Raw genomic sequence first — 19,753 nt, forward strand, 5'->3', positions numbered from 1 at the left:
CAGAATGCCTGGTTTTGGTATTTTTAGGTCAAATTTCTCTGTGTCTCTTTCCTCATAGTAATAGTACCTACCTCATGGGGTTGTTGTAAAGATTATACAAGCGCTTATAAGTGCTCAGGAAATCTTACAGTTTTCCAACTGTTCTCCCTTTTTCTTCTAGGCTTCCTAACACTGTGCGCCGTAGGTTTTGGCGGGAGCAACGCTCGCCCTCAAGGTCTTCTCAGACTTTTCTTATCCGGAGGCTTTACAACCAGCTGCCCCTGTGACCGTCTGTATTTTCCTTGGGGCGATTCACAGTCCTGGGAGGGTTTAATTCGGTACCTCCCTGAACGTGGCTTATTTTGGGCTTTCCGAGAGCTAAGAGAGTGGGACGCTATGTTGGGGAATTCGGAACTGGGAAAAACAGCAGCCCCACAGGAAAAAAAACAAAAACTGCCGGACCCTTAAGGAGGGTTGGCCCTGAAGACGTGTCCGCGCCGTTTCCCCTCCAGCCACTAGGCGGCGCGCGAGGAAGCTCTAGAAGTCTGTCCCCAGGCTGCGCACGCGTCCTTCTCCGTTACTCTCTTCACTTCCGTTGAGCTTTGCAGCGCTGTTTGTCCCAGGCGGCTGCCCGTACGCTTCCGAATCTAGCCCGGGAACTGAGAGAGGGGCGGGATTCGTGAATTTGCTGGTTCCGGACGTCTTTGGGACCGGCGAGATGTGCTCCCTCGGCTTGTTCCCTCCGCCTCCGCCTAGGGGTCAAGTCACGTTATACGAGCACAATAACGAGCTGGTGACAGGCAGTAGCTATGAGAGTCCGCCTCCTGACTTCCGGGGCCAGGTGGCCTGGGCGACGGGGGAGGGGACCGACGGGCGTGGGGCGGAGTTGGAGAACCGGGACCGGAGCAGCGTAGCGGGGGCGGGGTCGAGGTCCCCACGTTGGCGGACTGGAAACCGCCTGGCCAGGGCTGGAGAAGAATAGAAGGGCAGGAATGTATTTTAGGACTGGGCTTGGAGGATGAGAGATGCTGAGGAGCTGTGCGGCAGGTCTAGAGAGAGTGGGGGGAATGTGAGGGCAAATCTAGGGGATGTGAGGGTGCAGGAGAAGTACCGAAAAGTTGGCGACAGTATCTGGGAGAACTGGGAAAGCACAACCTGGAGCGTTTTTCCCCCAAGGTGTTCCTGCTGGGAAGGAAAAGGAAGAAAAACTGACATTTCTTGAGCGTTTGCTCTGTAAGAAGGAGGCTCTGAGTCAGGTGTTCACAAGTATAAGATTTAACAATCACAGCAACCCTATGAAATATTGTAGTTTTACTGCTAAGGGAGCTAAGACCTGTTTTCCGGTTTCTCAAGTATTCTGTTTGTGGAAATGGGAAACATGTCTCTGGACCCTCTTACCCCTTAGTCCAGCCATGGGTTGGAGATGGCAGGGAGTTCAGCATAGATCTGGGAAAGACTGACTCACGCTGTCACACCTCTTACTTTTGGGGTATAGTGGATCAATTTTCCTGTCCTAAACCTGTCAAAGGATCCCCTGAAGACCCCTGGGAGGCTGGACCATGGCACAAGAACTGCTTTCATCCATCATCGGGAGCAAGTGTGGAAGAGATGTATCAATATTTGGTAAGACATGGCAAAGGGTCTCCTGGGACATGGTCTACAGATCCTGGAGAAAGTGAGGTCACCACCCCTCTGTCTCAGGTTGCCAGGCTCTCTCTAACTCAGAGCTGTGTATCATTCAAATTATCAGTCCTTATTGTAGAACTCAAGGCTTTGCAACAGTATTTCCATTTCATCTCTAATGACTTGTTTTGCTTTCTGGTTTGATTATGTGAACTTGCTCCCTACCCTCACCTCATGTTATTACCACTTTCTGAGCCTTTACCTGAAGCTCAGCAAGGTTGGGTATAAGGTTGCAGTGAATAATCTTGTACGTAGGTCATTCATTTTGCACATGTAGAGGTGGAGCCATACTGCCAGGATTCATTTCCTGGCTGTGCCACTTTTTAGCTGTGTGACCTTGGGCAAATTACTTAATCACTCTGTCCCTCAGTTTCTTCATCTGTAAAATGGAACCTATCTTACAAGGTTGTAGTGATGATTAAATGAGTTAATAGATGTAAAACACTTAGAGAACAGTGCCTGGCCCATATTAATCACCTCAAGAGTTAGCTATTATTATCACTGTCATGTGTAGAGTGAAGTCCTACAAATAAAGTAGCTGGGTTGAAAGGATATGTTCATTTGTTAATTTCATGTGCTGTTGTCAAATAGTCCTCCTTTGAAATTGTGCATATTTACAATCCTACCAGCAGTGTAAGAGAGTGCCTGTTTCCCAACACATGTGCTGTCAAACTTCAATATTTGGTATTGCAGTATGGTTTAATTTGCATGTCTCTTTGTGTGTGAGTGAAGTTAAACACCAATTCATTGTCTGAAAGTTATTCAGCCCTGGGCCCTTTCTCACTTTCTGCCTCTCCAGCTGCTGCTTCTCTTCCTGATGTCCCTTAAATGTTGGTGTCCTGGGCTGGACTTGCAATTGATGCAAACACCGCCTCTAATCTGCAGCCAGACTGATCTTTCTAAAATGCCAATGTGATCAGTTTATTCCTCTGTTTAATATCCTTCCATGGCTTTCCATTCACTGTTTTACGGCAAGTCTTGACTCCTTGACCTGCTCACAGAGCCCTGAAAGACATCTGAACCTTAGTTGCCTAATTGGTAAAATGTGCAGAATGCCCATTTTAATATGATAATTAAATGAAAGGACAATATATAAAGTGCATGGCACATAGTGGCTACTCAGTAAATGAGAATTCTCTTATTTGTAATACGTGTTTATTGAGTGAATGAATGAAATTTGTAGAAGGTAGATTGAAGAGATCAGAGTAATCTGACTCAGTTTCCTCTCCTCATCAGGCGTGATACGGGCCTATTTGGGGTGCTGAATGAAATTGCAAACTCGGAGGAGGAGGGTAAGTATTTTTCCCTCCAGTCCTCTCTAGTTTTGCTGTTGGTTTCTCCCCTCCATAGTCGCCCTAACTCATCCTGGTACCTATTGGCCCAGCCTCTTTCCCTTTAGCCCTGTTTTTCCTGGACCAGTTGTCTATACTGCTGCCATCTTCACTTCTCCCCTCTACCTACCCCACATTTCCCAGACTGGGTGTCTAGAAGTACTTGTTGGGTGGAAGGACCTGGGGAGTGCTCATCCCTCACCTAAAAGGGTACCCAGTTAGAGCCCTGTGAATGGTTTAATCAGAGATGCTTCCTCAACCCCACAGTGTTTGAGTGGGTGAAGACTATGTCCAGTTGGGCCCTGGCACTCTGTCGATGGGCCTCCTCCCTCCACGGGTCCCTGTTCCCACACCTGTCTGTAAGTTGTGCTTCCTTCCTTGTCCCTTCCCACTCCCATGCCCCTCTCCATTTCCTATCCCTTAAGGGCAGGGTGGGGTAGGAAGCCTTCAGAGGGTGGGAGTGGTCCAGTGGAACATTATGGGGATAAACTCCCTTTGTCCCAGTGCATCCTGTATCTGATTTGATCTTACAGCTCAGGAGTGAAGATCTGATTGCTGAATTTGCCCAAGTCACAAATTGGTGAGTGTACAAGCTCTGGAGCTCTTGTTGGAAGGAGGTCCTGAACCTTGCAACTTCTTTTGGGGAAGGGAAGTCTATATACAGACTCCTTCCACCCATTTCCTGACTGCCACCCATATTCTCACTCTTTCTACCTTCCAAAAAAATAAATAAAAGAAAAAATGAAAAACAGTAATGTCCTAATGTGAAAGGGAATCTGAGCTTCTGGGCTGGGGTCAGGGTAGGTGTAAGTTTGGACTCTTCATGCTCATTCCTGCCCCAGGTCCAGTTGCTGCTTGCGGGTCTTTGCATGGCACCCCCATACCAACAAGTTTGCGGTGGCCCTGCTAGATGATTCTGTCCGTGTGTATAATGTTAACAGGTATGTGGGGGCCTTCTAGGCAGGCTCTGACTCTTCAGTCTCCATAGATTAGTCTCTACTTCCCTCTCCAGCCTTGATCCCAGGGGAGTCCTGCAGTTCCTGGGCCTGGTCTACAGGGCTCCTTCTAGAACTGGATGTGTCCTCTATCCAGATATAACCTTTATCTTATCTTTCTGCCCCACAATTACCCGGGCCCTGGATGATCAGCTTTCTTCTTTGTAGAACCTCTCAACTATACTCAGGTTCCCTGAGTCTTAGTGTTCCTGCTTTGACTCAGTCCCCTACCCTTTCATCCCAGCACTATAGTCCCCTCTCTGAAGCACCGGCTGCAGAGAAATGTGGCGGCTCTGGCCTGGAAGCCCCTCAGTGCCTCTGTCTTGGCTGTGGCCTGCCAGAGCTGCATTCTCATCTGGACCCTGGACCCTACCTCCTTGTCTACCAGGTGAGTCCCATTCTGTCTTACCTTGGCCTGAGGGTTGTAGCCCTGCTAGGTGTAATGAGGAGGTCTGGAAGGAGAAGTCCTTTGTCCTCACAGCAGTTCCCACAGCAGAAGTAGACCTAAGGTCAAGGTGGAGGTGCTGAGAATACTTCAACCTAGAGAAAGGAACAGAATTAGGGGCTTCTGGGATTGTAGGAAGTGTGTATCTATGAATTATGGAGTAGAAAGATGGTCTCTTTTAGAGGACTGTCAGACACAGGTTTAAAAAGGAAGGTGGGAAGGGAATTAATATAGATATAAGTTGAAATCAGTGAAATTGGAAAAATCCCCAGGAGAACTAACTAAATATAAAAACAGAAACTGGCTCTTTAAATTATGAATAAAGAAAAAAACTGGCCAGCCTTATTGAGGTAAAAGAAAGTCAAAGTACACTCTTTTCAGAATGGGAATAGAGGGATAACCATAGATATGGAAGAAAATAGAATCATTAGAGAATATTATATACAGGTTTAGACTAAGAGATTTGAAAATCTAAAGGAAGTGTTTGCTTTTATCCCAAAATATAAATTACCAAAGTGGATTGAAGAAATTAAAAGGGATGAGCTCTACCACTAAAAAGATGCCAGGCTGAGATGGTTTTATGAAAGTTGTATCTAATTGTCAAAAAAGAGATAATCTCCATGCTATTTGAACTAATCCAGATCACAGAAAAAATTGGAAATCCTTCTGATTAATTTTTTTCTTTTAATAAACTTTATTTTGGCATAATTTTAGATTTTCAGAGAGGTTGCAAAGATAATACAGAGTTTTGGTATACCTTTCACCCAGTTTCTCCATTTTTAACATACTTCCATGTTACATTTGTCAAAACTAAGGAACTCACATTTGTACGTTGTTATTAACTAAACTCTAGACTTTGTTTAGATTTCACCATTTTTTCAATTAATGAACTCTGTTCCAGGGTAGATAATGTAAGCCAAAAACCTAAACCTGACAATAGTGCAAGAAAACATTTGAGCATAGATTCAAAAATCCTAAATAAATATTAGCAAATAGAATCCAAAAGCATATTTTTAAAAATTGTAACCATGGCCCAGCTGAGCATGGCTCGGCGGTTGAGCATCCACCCAGGATCCAGGAGACTGCAGTTTGATTCCCGGTCAGGGCACATGCCTAGGTTGCGGGCCCGATTCCTATTCGGGGGCTTGCAGGAGGCAGCACATCAGTGACATCATTGATGTCTCTCTCTCTCTCTCTCCCTCCCTCTCTCTCTCCCTCTCTCTCTCTCTCTCTCTCTCTCTCTCTCTCTCTCCCCCCCCTCCCTTCCTCTCTCTGAAATCAATAAAGATATATTTTTTAAAAATTGTAACCATGTAGGATATTCCAAAAATTAAAGACTACTTATCATTAGGAAATGTGTTCATGAGTTACTACATTAGCAAATTAACAGAGAAAAATGCTTATGTCAATAAATGTCCGTCTCAAAAAGCAGACATTCCAGTTGAAAAAACAAAGCAAAATAGGAATAGAGACAACCTAAACATAAGTGTATATATTAAAAATCAAGCATGCCTTAATAAATTATGGTTTTCTGTTCAGTGGACTACAGTAGAGCCACAGAAAAGAATGAGATAGATAGGTCTCTATGAACTGGAAAGGTAACTGTGATTTACTGTAAAGTTAATAAGTTGTAGATTAGTGGCCTAAGACCTCATTGGAGCTAACAGTGGTTATAGTTATGTGGGAAAGGGAGAGGGTGGCACTAATTCAGGCAGTAGCCTGTACCCGTCAGGCCAAGTATGTGGCTCTGGAGATGCAAAGGTGACTAAGACACAGTGATGCTCTTAGGTAGCTTCCAGCCTAGTATTGGAGGCCAACCCACAGGCAGCATCTTTATGACAAGCAGAAAACAATGCAGGAGCAGAGGAGGGAGACTGATTCTTACAAGGAAAGCAGAAAGACAGGTTTTGGAGCACAGGATGAGTTCTGGGGAGTGGCAGATGATTCTGGCAAGAGAAGAGTTTTGGACCCTTGAGGTAATATGGATTATCCCAGGCCCCAGGCAAGATGGTCCTGTGGGGAGAGGGCGGTCTTCTCTGGTGGAGAATGACCTTTCCCTAGCCTGACAAATTCTAGCTTTACTGGTCAAAAAGTTTTATTTCTCAAAGACTATAGTGAAAGCTTACTCCTTTCAGCCATTTTCCTTTATGGACCTACTGGTGGAGATACTGCCCTTCCTTATTTATTTTTTCTTCCATTTGCACGATCCTTATTCATTTTCTTCAGCCTGGATTTGGGCTCTGAGGGGCCATTGGAATTTGGAAGTTTTATCAGGAGGAAGCAAGGATATAGAATCATGAGGCTTTCTTCTTGTCATCTTCTGACTTCACCCTTTCCCCTTGGCAGACCCTCTTCTGGCTGCGCCCAAGTGCTCTCTCACCCTGGGCACACACCTGTCACTAGCTTGGCCTGGGCCCCCAGTGGGGGGCGGCTGCTCTCAGCTTCACCTGTGGATGCTGCTATCCTGGTAGGTTGGTCCCCACCCCTCTTTCTGTCATTTTAGCCACCCCTCAGGTTGAGGAAAGAGCATTCTTTGCCTGGTGGTGTAAAATATGCGGGAAGGAGAGGGATAGTTGTCCATTCAATCTTAAACTTACCCAGGGAAGGAGCTGCATCATCCAGACTCTCAAAGATTTAAAATTCTGCCTGCTATAATTGTAAACATAAAACCTATTTCCTTCTATTTTAACAACCCCTTTCCTGCTCCCTCCCTTACTGTGTTTTTATACCTTAAAAAGGGGAGCCCCCTGGGAGATGATAGGGGTGCTTGAGTTTCCTCTGTGTCACTCTCTTGATCCACTCTCCTAGGTATGGGATGTCTCAACAGAGACCTGTGTTCCCCTTCCCTGGTTTCGAGGAGGTGGGGTTACCAATCTGCTCTGGTCCCCAGATGGCAGCAAAGTCCTGGCTTCCACTCCTTCAGCTGTCTTTCGGTGAGTGGGAGGAGGACAGAGGGAGGGCAAGAACGACTTGGAGAAAGGCACTTAGCTCCTAGAACTTCCAGCAGTAAGGACCTTCTGTCCCCATTCCTATTGATCTGACCCTGGGATGGATGAAGCGGGGGAAGTTTAAGTTCTGGAACCCAGAGGTCTTAAACTTGTGATCTGCTTCTTTCTGGTGCAGAGTATGGGAGGCCCAGATGTGGACTTGTGAGAGGTGGCCTACTCTATCAGGGCGATGTCAGGTAAGATTCACAGAAGCTGGGGAGGAGGTGGGGCCCTGGTCCCCCAAGCTCGTCTCTCCACCTCTTCTACTTCTTTTCCTCCTACATTCCCCTGTAGACCACTCTTCCCCTGTCTTTTGCTTTCTGATCCCAGACAGGCTGCTGGAGTCCAGATGGAAACCGGCTGCTGTTCACTGTATTGGGGGAACCCCTGATTTACTCCTTGTCATTCCCAGAACGTTGTGGTGAGTTAGGGGAAACGCTTTAGGATGCAGACCATCTGGACCAGTCAGAGGGAGGCAGGAACTCTCCTCTGTACTATGCTACTCTGAAGGATAAAGGGAAGTAAAGCAGCTTGGGAGACTTGAGAGGTGTTGATGCCTGTGATGGAGAGGAGGCAGGGGACAAGTCAGAGGCATTTCCTGTACTTAAGAGCCTCTGCCCTTATCTATAGGTGAGGGAAAGGGGCACGTTGGAGGTGCAAAATCAGCAACAATTGTGGCAGACCTGTCGGAGACAATAGTACAGACACCAGATGGAGAGGAAAGGTGAGCTGAGTGGGTGGGGGGAGAGGCAGTAAAACGTGGGAGGGGCCATGCCGAGCCCTCCCAACCCACTGTTCTGACCCATAGACTTGGGGGAGAGGCTCACTCCATGGTCTGGGACCCCAGTGGGGAGCGTCTGGCTGTGCTCATGAAAGGTAAGAGGTGGGGATGAAGGACTTTGCTCAGACCCTAGCTATCTGACCATTGTGTCCATGCCCTGGGTGCAGTTCTTCTCTGCCCTTGCCCTGGGATTCTGCCTCCAGAGTTCCTTCCTGTCTCCCCATCCATTTCTTACAGGAAATCCACGGGTCCAGGATGGTAAACCAGTCATCCTCCTTTTTCGCACTCGAAACAGCCCTGTGTTTGAGCTACTTCCTTGGTAAGTGCTAGGCAGGCCATTAGGTCTGGGATCCTCAGCAGCCTTTCCTCACTAACCCACATCCTGCTTCTGCCTCTAGTTGCCTGCTTACCTTTTCTTCTCCTAGTGGTATTATTCAGGGAGAGCCAGGAGCCCAGGCCCAGCTCATCACTTTCCATCCTGCCTTCAACAAAGGGGCTCTGCTCAGTGTGGTGAGTAGGCCAGGCTGCTGGGGTTTTGGAAGTGGGGAGGAGCTTGTGGGGAGAGCCTTGACTCCTGTGTGGCTCTGCCATATGGCCTTCTTTGAACCCAGTCTCTGATAAGACTTTTCTTTCCCCTCTCTGCAGTGCTGGTCCACAGGCCGAATTACCCACATCCCTATGTACTTTGTCAATGCCCAGTTCCCACATTTTAGCCCTGTGCTTGGCCGAACCCAAGAGCCCCCAGCTGGGGGTGGAGGTTCTATTCATAATCTGCCCCTCTTTACTGAGACGTCCCCAACCTCTCCTTGGGATCCTTTCCTAGGGCCACCACCTACTCAGTCCCACTCCCCTCACTCCCACTTCTAATAAAAATTTCCTATTTTTTTCAACTCAATTATGAGACTCTTTTCAAGGGAACTGCATTGGGGTATAGTAAAGGAAAAAAAGCGTGGACTTTGGGTTAAGATACTGGTTCTGTCACTTTTTAGCCACTTGTGAGTTTGGTCGAGTTATTTAACATTAGGAACTGGTTGGTTTTCAAGTGATTAGAAAAGCAAAGATGACAAAATACCAATAGTCTTGAAGGTCTAGCATAGGCTCTGGCACATAAGATATTTCACTTTTCCCAGGTTTCAGCAAGTTCCCAGAATGGTGCAGGGTAGTAATGTGGCAAGGACACGGTCAGTATGAGATGGAAGAAATTTTATTGAATGAGGGGATTTGTGGGAGGCGTAGGTGTTGGGCGCTGGGCCAAGGTGGCACGGGCCATGCTCAAGGCACCTTCTCGGGTATGATGCCCACCAATGAAGCCGCTAGCATGGACAAAGATGCAGCCAGGAATTCCACTGACCTGGTCCAGAGCCTCATCCCGAAGACCCCGCCATGATTCTGGCAGGGGCAGCCTACAAATGAGTAAGCAGAAAGAGGAAGTTGGTGGGAGCAAATGGAGGCCTTGAGGAACTGAGACAGGGGGGAGCAGAGCAGAGGCCAGGGTTAGTGGTCTCCTCTGATAGGGCTGCAACAGGCTTGAAAGTCTGCAGGGTGGTCTCCAAGGGCCTCACCTGCTCTGGAATGAATGGAGCTCCTTGGGCACACACTGTACTCGCCACTGTCCAGCCTGGTCAGTGTAGATAACAAAGGCGATGGTCACTGGGGGTGATAGCCCAGATTCCAGGTGATAAAGGTGCTCTTTCCATGGGCATCCACCTTTTGCCAGTTCTATTATCTCCCCACTTGGGTCCACCTGAAAGGGAAGTGGGACATGGCTGGAAGGTTCAGGGTAGAAGCAGGAGCAGCAGCCTGCCAGTAGTCACTAATCCCTGAGCCACAATGCCTCCTCCCAGGCCTGTACCTGTAATCGCTGGGCTAGAGCCTCTTCCACTAGAGCCCGGGCTGGCAGCCAGCTGTGCTGGTAGAAGTCTAGTCTCTGCAGAAACTCCTCTCGAACCAGATCCATTGCGCGCCTGAACCCAGCCTGGGAATCATGGTAATCCAGAACCATGGTACTGGTCTGAACTTTGACTTTGCTTGGGTTTGAGGGGTCAACCACTCTCATTTCCTCCCGAGGTCTTACATGCCTCATTCTCTTCCCCTGGGGCCCTCCTTACCTCAGTGTCTTGGTTGGGCTGGTTCCAGGTGGGATTAAGCCGGGCAACCCTGGCACTCAGTGTAGTGGTCAGCGCATATCGAGGCTCTCCCTCCTCCCACTGGGAGATCCCATTGTCCACTGCATCTACCTCTTCCACGAAGTTCTCATACATCTAAGGCAGCAGCAGAAATGCTCATGAGGGTATCTACCACTTGCATAATCAAGTTTTAAAGGTTTCAAAGTTATGTGCATACACACTCTTTTATTTACTCTCAATGCAATGAGCCTGTGAGGATCTCTCAACAACAGGATGAGGAAAGGGGGAATTGGGGTGTCCAGCAGCTTGCTTAAGGTCAGAGAACTAATGGTGCTGGGGCTGGAATCTGGATCACCTGATTTCTAATCCAGTGCTCATTCTATCACACACAACCCTAGCTGAGGCCAGCATGTGTGGGGAGGAGGCTGCTGACTTCTGAACAAAGATCTTGAGTTCCAGGAGGGGCTCTGTGGGAGCCGTATGGCTGAGGGACGGTAAATCTCCAAGGGGGCTGAGTGGGCAACTCAGTGACCCGTTTAATGAGGTCCAGGAGGGTCTGGACAAGCACATGAGTCAGGTGGGAGAGAATGGGAGCTAGACTAGACATCAAACACTGGAGTGTGGTCTCAGAGAAATCCATGACGTGCTTGCTACATGGCATCAGCAGTTGCTGCATCTTTTGAGCCTAAAGAAATGGTAGGACAATGCCTTCACTGTTCTGGTGCAGAAATGATACAGGGTTATCAGTGTTTAGGGCAAAATTGCCCTACAAAATAGGTTTACATTATCAACACATCTGTGGTATGTAGAAAAAATGCTACTTTCAGGGAGAGCCAAAAAAGAAACTTATATGCTCAGCGCCTCTTGGTTTGGACCCCAACCTGAAACCAGTTAAAACTTGGGTGTAATTTAGTTCAATTGCTTAGAAACCCCTCAGCAGAAGGGGAAACTACCCTAGGCAGTCTACAACCTTAGTATTCCAAAGTCTCCAATTTAACTGTTCATATTTACTTTTTTTCACTCATACTAATGCTGTGTCACACAGGCAGGAGACAGGTAAGCTGAGTCAGAGAAGTGAACAGTTTATCTGCAAAAAACAGAGCTGACTGAACCTGAAGTTTGACTTGTGAATTTCACAGAAGTAGGGTCCAGTAGGTGTCTTCAGAATCACGGATCTGACATGCACTCCAGGGCCACTAGCCCCATTCCTTCCCCAACAGCAGGAATCTGCTGAAGTGCTTTCAGGGGATGCTGATGGAACCTGAGGATATTTTCATAATCAGACCCTTCCCAACTGAGCTCCCCAACTCATGTGCCTCTGGTGAACAGCAGTGGTGCCTAAGATATGCTCCTCTCCCCTTTCAGGGCAGCCAGAACCTCTGAGCCATATGCTTCCAAACATAAGCAGCCTCCTCTATTACCAAATTGTTGAACATTTTTCAGGTGTGTCAGGTCAAGAAAAAGACTGGGAAACGCTGCTTTGTGTTTTTGAAAGCTGTTCTCCATGTTACCTCTTCTACTCACCACCACCCCAGGATGGAGGTAGATTAACCATCCCCTTGTGAAGATGAACCTGAGGGAGACAGTAGTAGGCTAAGGGTCAGGAACCCTGATGTGAGGTCCAGTCCTAAGTGCTAAGTGAATGTCACTCCCAACTAGCCTGGTGGAGATGCATGTGTGGGGCATCTGTTCTCAGGTCCCCACCTTGTCATAGAGGGTGCCCACCATGCTGTCCTCTTCACTAGTGCCCAGCAACTGGGCCAGCAGCTTGTGCCCGAAGTGCAGATAGATGAGTCCCGCACTGCTCAGCTTGGTCTGCCATGGCTTCCCAGGGGACAGGGAGCTCATGGTCTCTGTGAAAGACCTGAGGAGCACAGGGAGGTGGAGCTGAAGCAGAGTTGCCCTAGTTAACCCACAGTGTGTGTGTGCATGTGTAGACACAATGGGGGCTAGGAGGCTGGGGAATACTGCAGGAGCTGGAAAGCGATAGCTCAACCGAAGAGGCTTTGGCTTTTCCTCAGGGGTCATGTAGACCTCAGCTTGGAGTTTCCATGCATGCATTTGACAATGGTAAACTCAATGCTTACTATGTGCCAGACTTTGTGTTTAGACACAGAATAAAAAAACTAAGACCATGTCCCTGCTTCAAGTTCATTTGCTAAAGGCAGACAGACACACGACCAACCAAAGGAATGCTCTAAGTTCTAAACAAGGAAGGGGTGTGTGTGTGGGGAAGGATTTAGGAGAGCCTTCAGGTCATACCTGAACTGTGAATTACTGGGTGCTCACCAGACAAAGGGTAAAGGAGAAAGAGTATTTCAAGTAGAGGAAACAACATGTACAAGGCTAAGAGACAGGTCTCTTTATGGAATTGCAAGAAAGGCAGCTTGGGTGTGAGGGATGAGTGGCAAAAAAAAAGTGGAAGGATAATCGGGCCAGATCATGGTAGGTCTTGCATGCCATACTTTGGAGTTTGGACTTCGATTTATGTGTAATGGGAGCCACTTAGAGACTTTAAGTAGGCAAGTGCATGTTACAGCATTGTGCCAGCCAGCCAGCCAGCCAGCATGGAGAATAGATGCAAGATTACCTGCAGTGGTCCAGCTAAGTGAAGAAGGCAGGAATTTTAGTAGTAGTGGGACAGAGAATAGGGAAAAGGTATAACAGTTATTAGAGAAATAGAAACCATAGCTGTAATTTGTAAATACTAATTAGAATCACCTAGGGAGCTCATTTTTTGTTTTAATGATTTTATTATTAAATATTGAGTAAATACAAACTTTTTAAATAAAATATACATAAGGTATAAAGACTACCCCCTCAGATGAGGTCCAAAAAGAAGCAACACTAAATAGCTGATGGAAACAGACATATGTGCTAAACTATACACAAGGGTATGATGAACACAAAATTTGGGATACTGTTTACTTCTGGAGGAGGTGGGGGATGGGACAGGGAAGAAGCTCACAGGTACATATTCAAAGATAATGGTAATGTTCAAGTTCTTAGGTTGGGAGATAAGTTTGTGGGTGTTCATTTTATGTTTTATATTCCAGAAATGCTAAGTACATTCTTTTATGTGTCAAATACTGCATATTTTAAAAAATAAAGTATGTCAAATCATTGGAAAAAAGGAAGTATGTAGTCAATAATGTCAAGTGCCACAAAGAGGTGCATCAAGGTGAGATTCTCAGCCATCAACCTGAGTTTGGTGTTGAAGTCACTGGTGCCCTTTCACTGAACATTTCCAGTGGAGACTGGGAATGAACCAGCTGAATGAATGAATGAGTGAATGAATGAATGAAAATGAATTGAAGGGATGTGGAACCAAGGTCAGCTCTTTTGAAGAGTGGCTGAGAAGTGACAGTGAGGATTTAGCTATAAAAACTGGGAGGGTTCCCTCCCAACATCATTTATGAATATGTACACTTAAACAAAAGAAGGAGGGAGAAAAATACTTAAAGAGACTTAAAACAACACAAGACATCTTCACAATCCCTCAGAGATAATCACTTTAAATAGTGTGGTGTACAAGAGGAAGGATTTTGTATCTTTTTCTTTGTTTTCAAGATGAGATGCCTAAGCAAAGTTGTAAGCTATTGACAAGAACTAGAAACACTGGTGGGAAGTCCAAGAGGAGAAGGTAATAGATTGGAAAGGGGATGAACAGAAGGGAACAGTGTTTGCTGCACTGGAAGGAGGGAACTAGGATGTTTAAGAGTGGGAAACAGGAGTTTGATGAGGTACAGGCTTGAGGAGAGGAGCAAAGGACTGGAATGGTACTGTGGATAATGGGCTACCCTTGGAAAAGACATTTCCCACGGGAAGAGTGTAAAATGAAGTAGGAGACCACACATATCCGAACTGTCACCAACCACCACAATCATGTGGGCTCAACAGTATTAATTGAGGCAGCAAGGGCACATGAAACCATTAATCCCAGCTGGGGTATTAATTGGGGTGATAACAGCGCAGGTGTGAGAAAAGTCTGAGCCAGAGGAGGAGGGGAGCTGGGAGGGGCCTGAGGACTGACTGGGAGCCAAGGGAGGACTGAGCAGGTTACAGGGCTCAGGGAGGTCCAAGGCCAGGTGGATGGGTGTAGAGCAGGTGGACAACTAGAAGGATGGAAGGCTGTAGTCCCACAAGACTCAAGAGTTTACTTTCAGGGATGAAGCAGTCCCTTTGCTGACACAGACCACTGCAACGGATGGCTGAATTGGAGCACTGAATCAAGTTTAAGTGAAGGAAAGGTATCTGGGAACCCACCTCTGGTGATGGTCATATCGGTGTCTCTCAGGGTCGTACTCGCCACCCACATCTACCACGATGTCGCAAGCAGCCAGTTTTTCGGGGTCCCGGGTCCGCACAATCTCTGCATCCTACAGGGGCACACAGGAGGTGAGGGGGCTGCCAGGCATCGCGCCGGTAGAGGATTAATGCTGAGTTTCTAGGGAAGCCGGAGGTTGGGGGGTGGGGGGGATAGGAGGGGTGCTACGGCCGCCGGAGGTATCACAGAGACCGTGTTAGGGCACGCGGACAGCCCTAGACGGACCGTACCTGGTACTCGGGCAGGAGGCGTAGCAATGCGCATGCCAGGGCTTCATCGCAGTGGAAGGTGCCGTTGTGCGTCCCGATTCGGGGCGGTGCCATGAGGCTGCTGCGGGGTCGTTTGGGGGGCTGGACGGACTCCAGGCTGTGCACACGGTGGCGGACACCGAGGGGTCGCGGCGGCAACAACAGAGATAGGAGTCCGCGCAGGAAGTGGCGGCCCATGCAGCCTGTCCCGCGCGGAGGCGGAGGCGCCGAGCCGGAAAAGGAAGTGCCCGCGCAGCCCCATTTCCGGCGGCCGGCCTTTCCCACGGCTACCCGCCCGGCAGGGCGGTTGCATTACGCCGCAAAGGCCTTCTCCCGCGCCTTCAGAGGTCGGGATGGAGCCTCCACGTTAAGCACTGCGTCAGGCTCCGGAGGGGCACACTCTCTTGACCACCGCCCTCCCATCTCTTTACCAGTCCCTTACTTAATGCAAGAAAAGACCAACATTCTGCCCAGCTGGAACATTTATTGGCATTAAACACAAAACCTTCTCTTCCCCACCACAGTCCCAGGCCCCTGAAGTAGGGTCCCTCTGCTCAATTTCTGAAACAAGGTCTTAGGCCTTGGCAGCCTGAGTTGCCCCCAGGGCTGTGAGCTGCTGAATCTTCTGGCTCATCATCTCCATGACAGCTGTTGGGGGTAAAAAAAGAGTCACACCCTTGCCAGGAGCTAAAGGGAAGAACTCAGAGTTAAGGAAAAGTGACAGGGAAGTTTAAGGAGTGGTACACAATCAACTACAGTTAATAAAACTTTAACGCAAAATTTAGAATCTATAATGCATCAGTAAATATGACAACCACTGGGATATAAGAATGAACAAAATACAGTAGAGTCAGATGTAACCAAAAATTATACAGTGGAAAATATTTTTGCCTTTAGAATAGTGGTTCTCAATCTTCACTGTGTTACAGAATCACCTGGGGCATTTTTAAAAAAATACCAAACCCTGCCTACCTCTACCCCTCACCACTACCCGGCTTGATTTAGGTAGTTTGGAGTGGATTTAGGTTTTCTTTTCAAACTCCCTTGGTGATTCTTTTAAAAAAAATACATGTCTTTATTGACTTCAGAGAGAGGAAGGGAGAGGGAGAAAGGGATAGAAACATCAATGATGAGAGTCATTATCAGCTGCCTCCCACATGCTCCCCACTGGAGATTGAGCCTGCAACCCGGGCATGTGTCCTGATCGGGAAATGAACCTCGATCTCCAGGATCATGGGTTGATGCTCAGCTGCTGAGCCACGCCGGATGGGCTCCCTCGGTGATTCTAATGTACAGCCAGGGTTGCAGTTTCAACTACTGAGTTAGGGCTATATTTCTTTCCTGGGTGTTCATTCACATGTATCTTTTCCCCCATTCCATCCCCATTAAGAACATAGACATGATTTCCTTCCTCTAAATTTCTCAAGCACCCAACCCAGGAATCTACAAATAGTGGGTAGGTAATGCACAGAATCTAGAGAATAACACATAAAGACACAAAAGAGAAAGACATGGTTTTAATCCAACAAAGGGGACACCCGCATGGTTCACACTGCAACCCATGTCCTTTATCATAGAGGTAGAAAGAGTGATAAGATGCCTCAGGCCAAGCTTACCCTGTTTCATGGCATGCTTCTCCTGCAGGGCTGGCTGGATTTTCTCCATTTGCTTGGTGAGAAAGTCTATTTTCCTCTTGAAGAAGTCCTTAGCATCCTCAGCTGTCTAAAAGGTCAGAGGTGAATGAGGGGCTAAGAGGACTGGCCTGTGTAGCACAGTGGTAGAGCACTGGCCTGTGCACTGTAGGGTCTCGGGTTTGATTCCAAGTCAAGAGCATGTACCTGGGTTGCAGGTTCATCCCTGGCCCCAGTTGGGCGCATGCTGGAGGCAACCAATCAATGTGTCTCTCACATTGATGTTTTTCTCTCCCACCCTTCCACTCTCTCTTTAAAAAAAAAAAAAAAAAAAAGAGGACGCCTGGTCTGGCGTGGCTCAGTGGTTGAGCATCAACCTAAGATCCAGGAGACAGCGGTTTGGTTCCCGGTCAGGGCACATGCCCGGGTTTCGGGCTTGATCACCAGTTGGGGGCGTGCAGGACACAGCCAATGAATGATGACTCTCTCATCACTGATGTTTCTCTCTCTCTCCCTCTCCCTTCCTCTCTCTGAAATCAATAAAGATACATTAAAAAAAATAATAATAAGAGGAGACCCCATGCTGTCTCTAAATCTTCCCCTAAACTTCCTTTCCTTGTTCAGAGGGGGGTCTACATGGTTCCTTCCACTCACCTTCTCTACATAGTAGCCAGTTCCCACATCGATGAGCACGTGTTCCACATCATGTAGCTTCCCAGGGACATACATCTGAGAAGCAAGGATTAAGGGAAAACTAGCCCAGCAGGAGTCATGATTCCTTGTCAGCCTAAGATCCTCTTTTCTAAAAAGCTACAAGGCACAGGGACTAAATAATCTGGAGGCCTTAGACTTATACCTGTAAACTCCAAGTGTGGAGAGACAGAGAAGTGGTTCCTTATGGAGAAACTGACAGACATACTGAAATGCTCTCTTGCCCTGATCCCATCTCCCACCCTTTAAGAAGATAGCCCTTCCAGAAAGACTAGACACAATATTTTCCTACTGCTGTAGAGTAGTAAAAGTGAGAAGCCAGCCTCACTTCCCCTCCACATCCCCAACCATGAACTAGCTAATTCCTGATGGATTTAGTGTTCATTATTCAGTCAATCCCTACTACACTGCTATTTCTGTATTCCTCTTTCAGCCTGTCAGTTTTCAGACTACAGTTTACAGGTGCCCTATTGTCATAACTTGATCATTCAAGTAAAACACTCAACAGGTAGGCACAATCCAGGTTCCTTAGTAACAACAGTTTAGGAAAAAGAGCCACAATTAAGCTGACATTAAGAATTAATAAATAGAGCGAACCACCTTGTTTCTATATCCTATTGTTCCATTGCTTATGTGTTCTAAGTTATTAGTAAAAGTGTAAATGACCAGTTTTATCTTTATATTAGATCATACCCTCAAACAAAAAAGGGAAATAAACACAATTATATATACTCTTTGGTATTCACAAGGCAATAGCTAGATGTTGGTCCCGGGATATAGATAGGAGAGCTAGACAGTGTGTATAGTAAGAGCTCTCAGAATCATGGGGGCACTTGTGGAATCATTAAAACTACCCCCACCCTTTTTTGAGGGGAAGGAGTAAGGGAAAGGAGAGGGCTGGATAGTTCCTGTGGAAAGGATACAGAACTCGTCAGTGGGACAAGTAATTCTTTCCCTGTGAAAGCAATTAAGACAAACATATGGGGAAGGTTGGCAGCTCCAACGTTAAGACCTTAAAGGGCACAGCACAGATAGTATGAAAAGAATGGAAACGGGCAAGAGGAGCAATGTCCTGTACATTTCAGTTCTAGGTAGGCAACATGCAAAAGGCTCACAAAGAGGTACAGAATACGGAACGGATTGTTTTCTCGTCTCCGGTAAGGAAGACTGGTTTAGGAGGCAGGGCGAGAAGCGGCTCGCCACATCCCCCGGGCTGCCTTCGCGCGCTCACCCCATACCCTCGTTGCTCTTGTTCAGCACGTTCAGACAGTCCTTGGCTTCCACATACTTGGTTTGTACCACCTTGAGCTGGGCAATGGACGTGGACAAGAACTCCACTTCCTACAGAGTTCAGGAAAGAGAGTCAGTGTGGGGCTGGAGGGAGATGGGAACACCGCGGGAGAAGGGGCGGAGGTTTCGCAGGGGAAGGGAAGCCTCCCAAAGTGGGGAAGAAGCGGCGGGGGGGCGGGGGGCAAGGGCGTACGCGTGGGCAGCAGGGATGTGAGGCCAGAAAGGAGTTTCTCTGGGGCCCGTCCCCACCTGGTCCAGCTGGTTCTTGAGCATTTCCAGCTGTGGAAGATTGAGCTCGGTGATGTTAACCGACTGCGCCATGTTGGGAAGGAGGACTAAGAACACTGAAGCCCACTGGTCGAGCAACGCTCTAGCCGTCTCCTGCGCATCTCGATGGCTGCGCCAGAAGGCCTCTCTGCACCAGACATCTCTATGATACTTCGTCTCAAACGGGAACTCTCTCCGGGACTCGTCTCCAATTAAAGATAGCGGTGGGTGCTTTTCGTAAAACTTACATCTAGTAAAGTTGTAACAAACAGGACTCCTGCTTCAAGGAACTTAAAAATCTTAAACATAGTCAGGCCTTAACCATAAGGTTGCAAAGCAACGTATGCTACTCCACGTGTGTGGAATAAACCTAGTGACTGATAGGCGAGGAAGCCTGTGAAGTTCTCTGGTCAGGGGGAGTAACATCGGGAAAGTGGTGCTTTGGGAAAATGAAGAAGAGAGTCTGGCAGTGGGGAGGACAGGAAGGAGGCAGGTTATCAACCAACAAGTACAGCACAAGGTTTGTTAATCAATACTTATGTTATACCATGTGCTAGATGTGAGGGATACATGAACGTGTAAGGTATGTGCTTCCGAGGGAATTAACAATCTAGTTGGGGAAAGAAGAACCGTACATAAGCAGCAGAATTCCACAGAATCTGCTACCAAAGTGCATCAAGTGTAACAGCTGCATGTGGGGAGAAAACAGCAGCCTTTAATATTCACTTAGGAAGGGCTCAGCGGAACTGGTGTCACTCCCAGGATACCTGAGGGCAGGGACAGGACAGACATGATGGTATCTGGTCAAGACACTCAATGGGTCTATCTCTACCCTTCCTTGACAACTCTGTCCCCACTTAGGGCATCTTCATGCCCCTCTCCTTTAGCTTGGCTGAGGACAGCCAGGCCCAGCTTTGTCCTGTGATTTTGCCTTTCTTCGCAATGCTCTGAC

At 47.6% G+C, this 19,753-nt stretch overlaps 3 protein-coding genes across 8 annotated transcripts; 1 reads left to right on the forward strand and 2 right to left on the reverse strand.

Annotated features, from left to right (window-relative positions):
- Nucleotides 1–160: 160 nt before the first annotated feature.
- Nucleotides 161–9,096, forward strand: AAAS (aladin WD repeat nucleoporin). 5 transcript variants are annotated; one of them, XM_081128815.1, is made up of 16 exons: nucleotides 161–820; nucleotides 1,475–1,602; nucleotides 2,899–2,954; nucleotides 3,261–3,352; nucleotides 3,527–3,573; nucleotides 3,836–3,934; nucleotides 4,233–4,376; nucleotides 6,780–6,900; nucleotides 7,242–7,366; nucleotides 7,557–7,617; nucleotides 7,751–7,841; nucleotides 8,051–8,144; nucleotides 8,229–8,296; nucleotides 8,439–8,520; nucleotides 8,627–8,711; nucleotides 8,847–9,096. In XM_081128815.1, the coding sequence occupies exons 1-16, from the start codon at nucleotides 698–700 to the stop codon at nucleotides 9,066–9,068; spliced, it is 1,638 nt and encodes a 545-aa protein (XP_080984941.1). In that variant the 5' UTR covers nucleotides 161–697; the 3' UTR covers nucleotides 9,069–9,096. The 5 variants fall into 5 exon arrangements, with proteins under 5 accessions (XP_080984941.1, XP_080984942.1, XP_080984943.1 ...); XM_081128816.1 differs by having other exon boundaries at nucleotides 583–820; nucleotides 1,508–1,602; XM_081128817.1 differs by having other exon boundaries at nucleotides 586–742.
- Nucleotides 9,097–9,387: 291 nt separating this feature from the next.
- MYG1 (MYG1 exonuclease) lies at nucleotides 9,388–15,375 on the reverse strand. Of its 2 annotated transcripts, XM_081131028.1 has the most exons (7): nucleotides 14,885–15,375; nucleotides 14,594–14,706; nucleotides 12,032–12,191; nucleotides 10,310–10,462; nucleotides 10,054–10,176; nucleotides 9,764–9,945; nucleotides 9,388–9,604 (listed from the first exon to the last, which is right to left on the reverse strand). In XM_081131028.1, exons 1-7 carry the CDS (start codon nucleotides 15,098–15,100, stop codon nucleotides 9,406–9,408), a joined length of 1,146 nt encoding a protein of 381 aa, XP_080987154.1. In that variant the 5' UTR covers nucleotides 15,101–15,375; the 3' UTR covers nucleotides 9,388–9,405. The 2 variants fall into 2 exon arrangements, with proteins under 2 accessions (XP_080987154.1, XP_080987155.1); XM_081131029.1 differs by lacking the exon at nucleotides 10,054–10,176.
- On the reverse strand, nucleotides 15,367–18,937 carry PFDN5 (prefoldin subunit 5). Its single transcript, XM_081131030.1, has 6 exons — nucleotides 18,784–18,937; nucleotides 18,483–18,585; nucleotides 18,168–18,199; nucleotides 17,188–17,262; nucleotides 16,519–16,624; nucleotides 15,367–15,550 (listed from the first exon to the last, which is right to left on the reverse strand). Exons 1-6 carry the CDS (start codon nucleotides 18,853–18,855, stop codon nucleotides 15,477–15,479), a joined length of 462 nt encoding a protein of 153 aa, XP_080987156.1. The 5' UTR covers nucleotides 18,856–18,937; the 3' UTR covers nucleotides 15,367–15,476.
- Nucleotides 18,938–19,753: the final 816 nt, after the last annotated feature.

Source organism: Miniopterus schreibersii, assembly GCF_964146895.1.
Source record: "Miniopterus schreibersii genome assembly, chromosome: 2".
Lineage (NCBI taxonomy): Eukaryota > Metazoa > Chordata > Mammalia > Chiroptera > Miniopteridae > Miniopterus > Miniopterus schreibersii.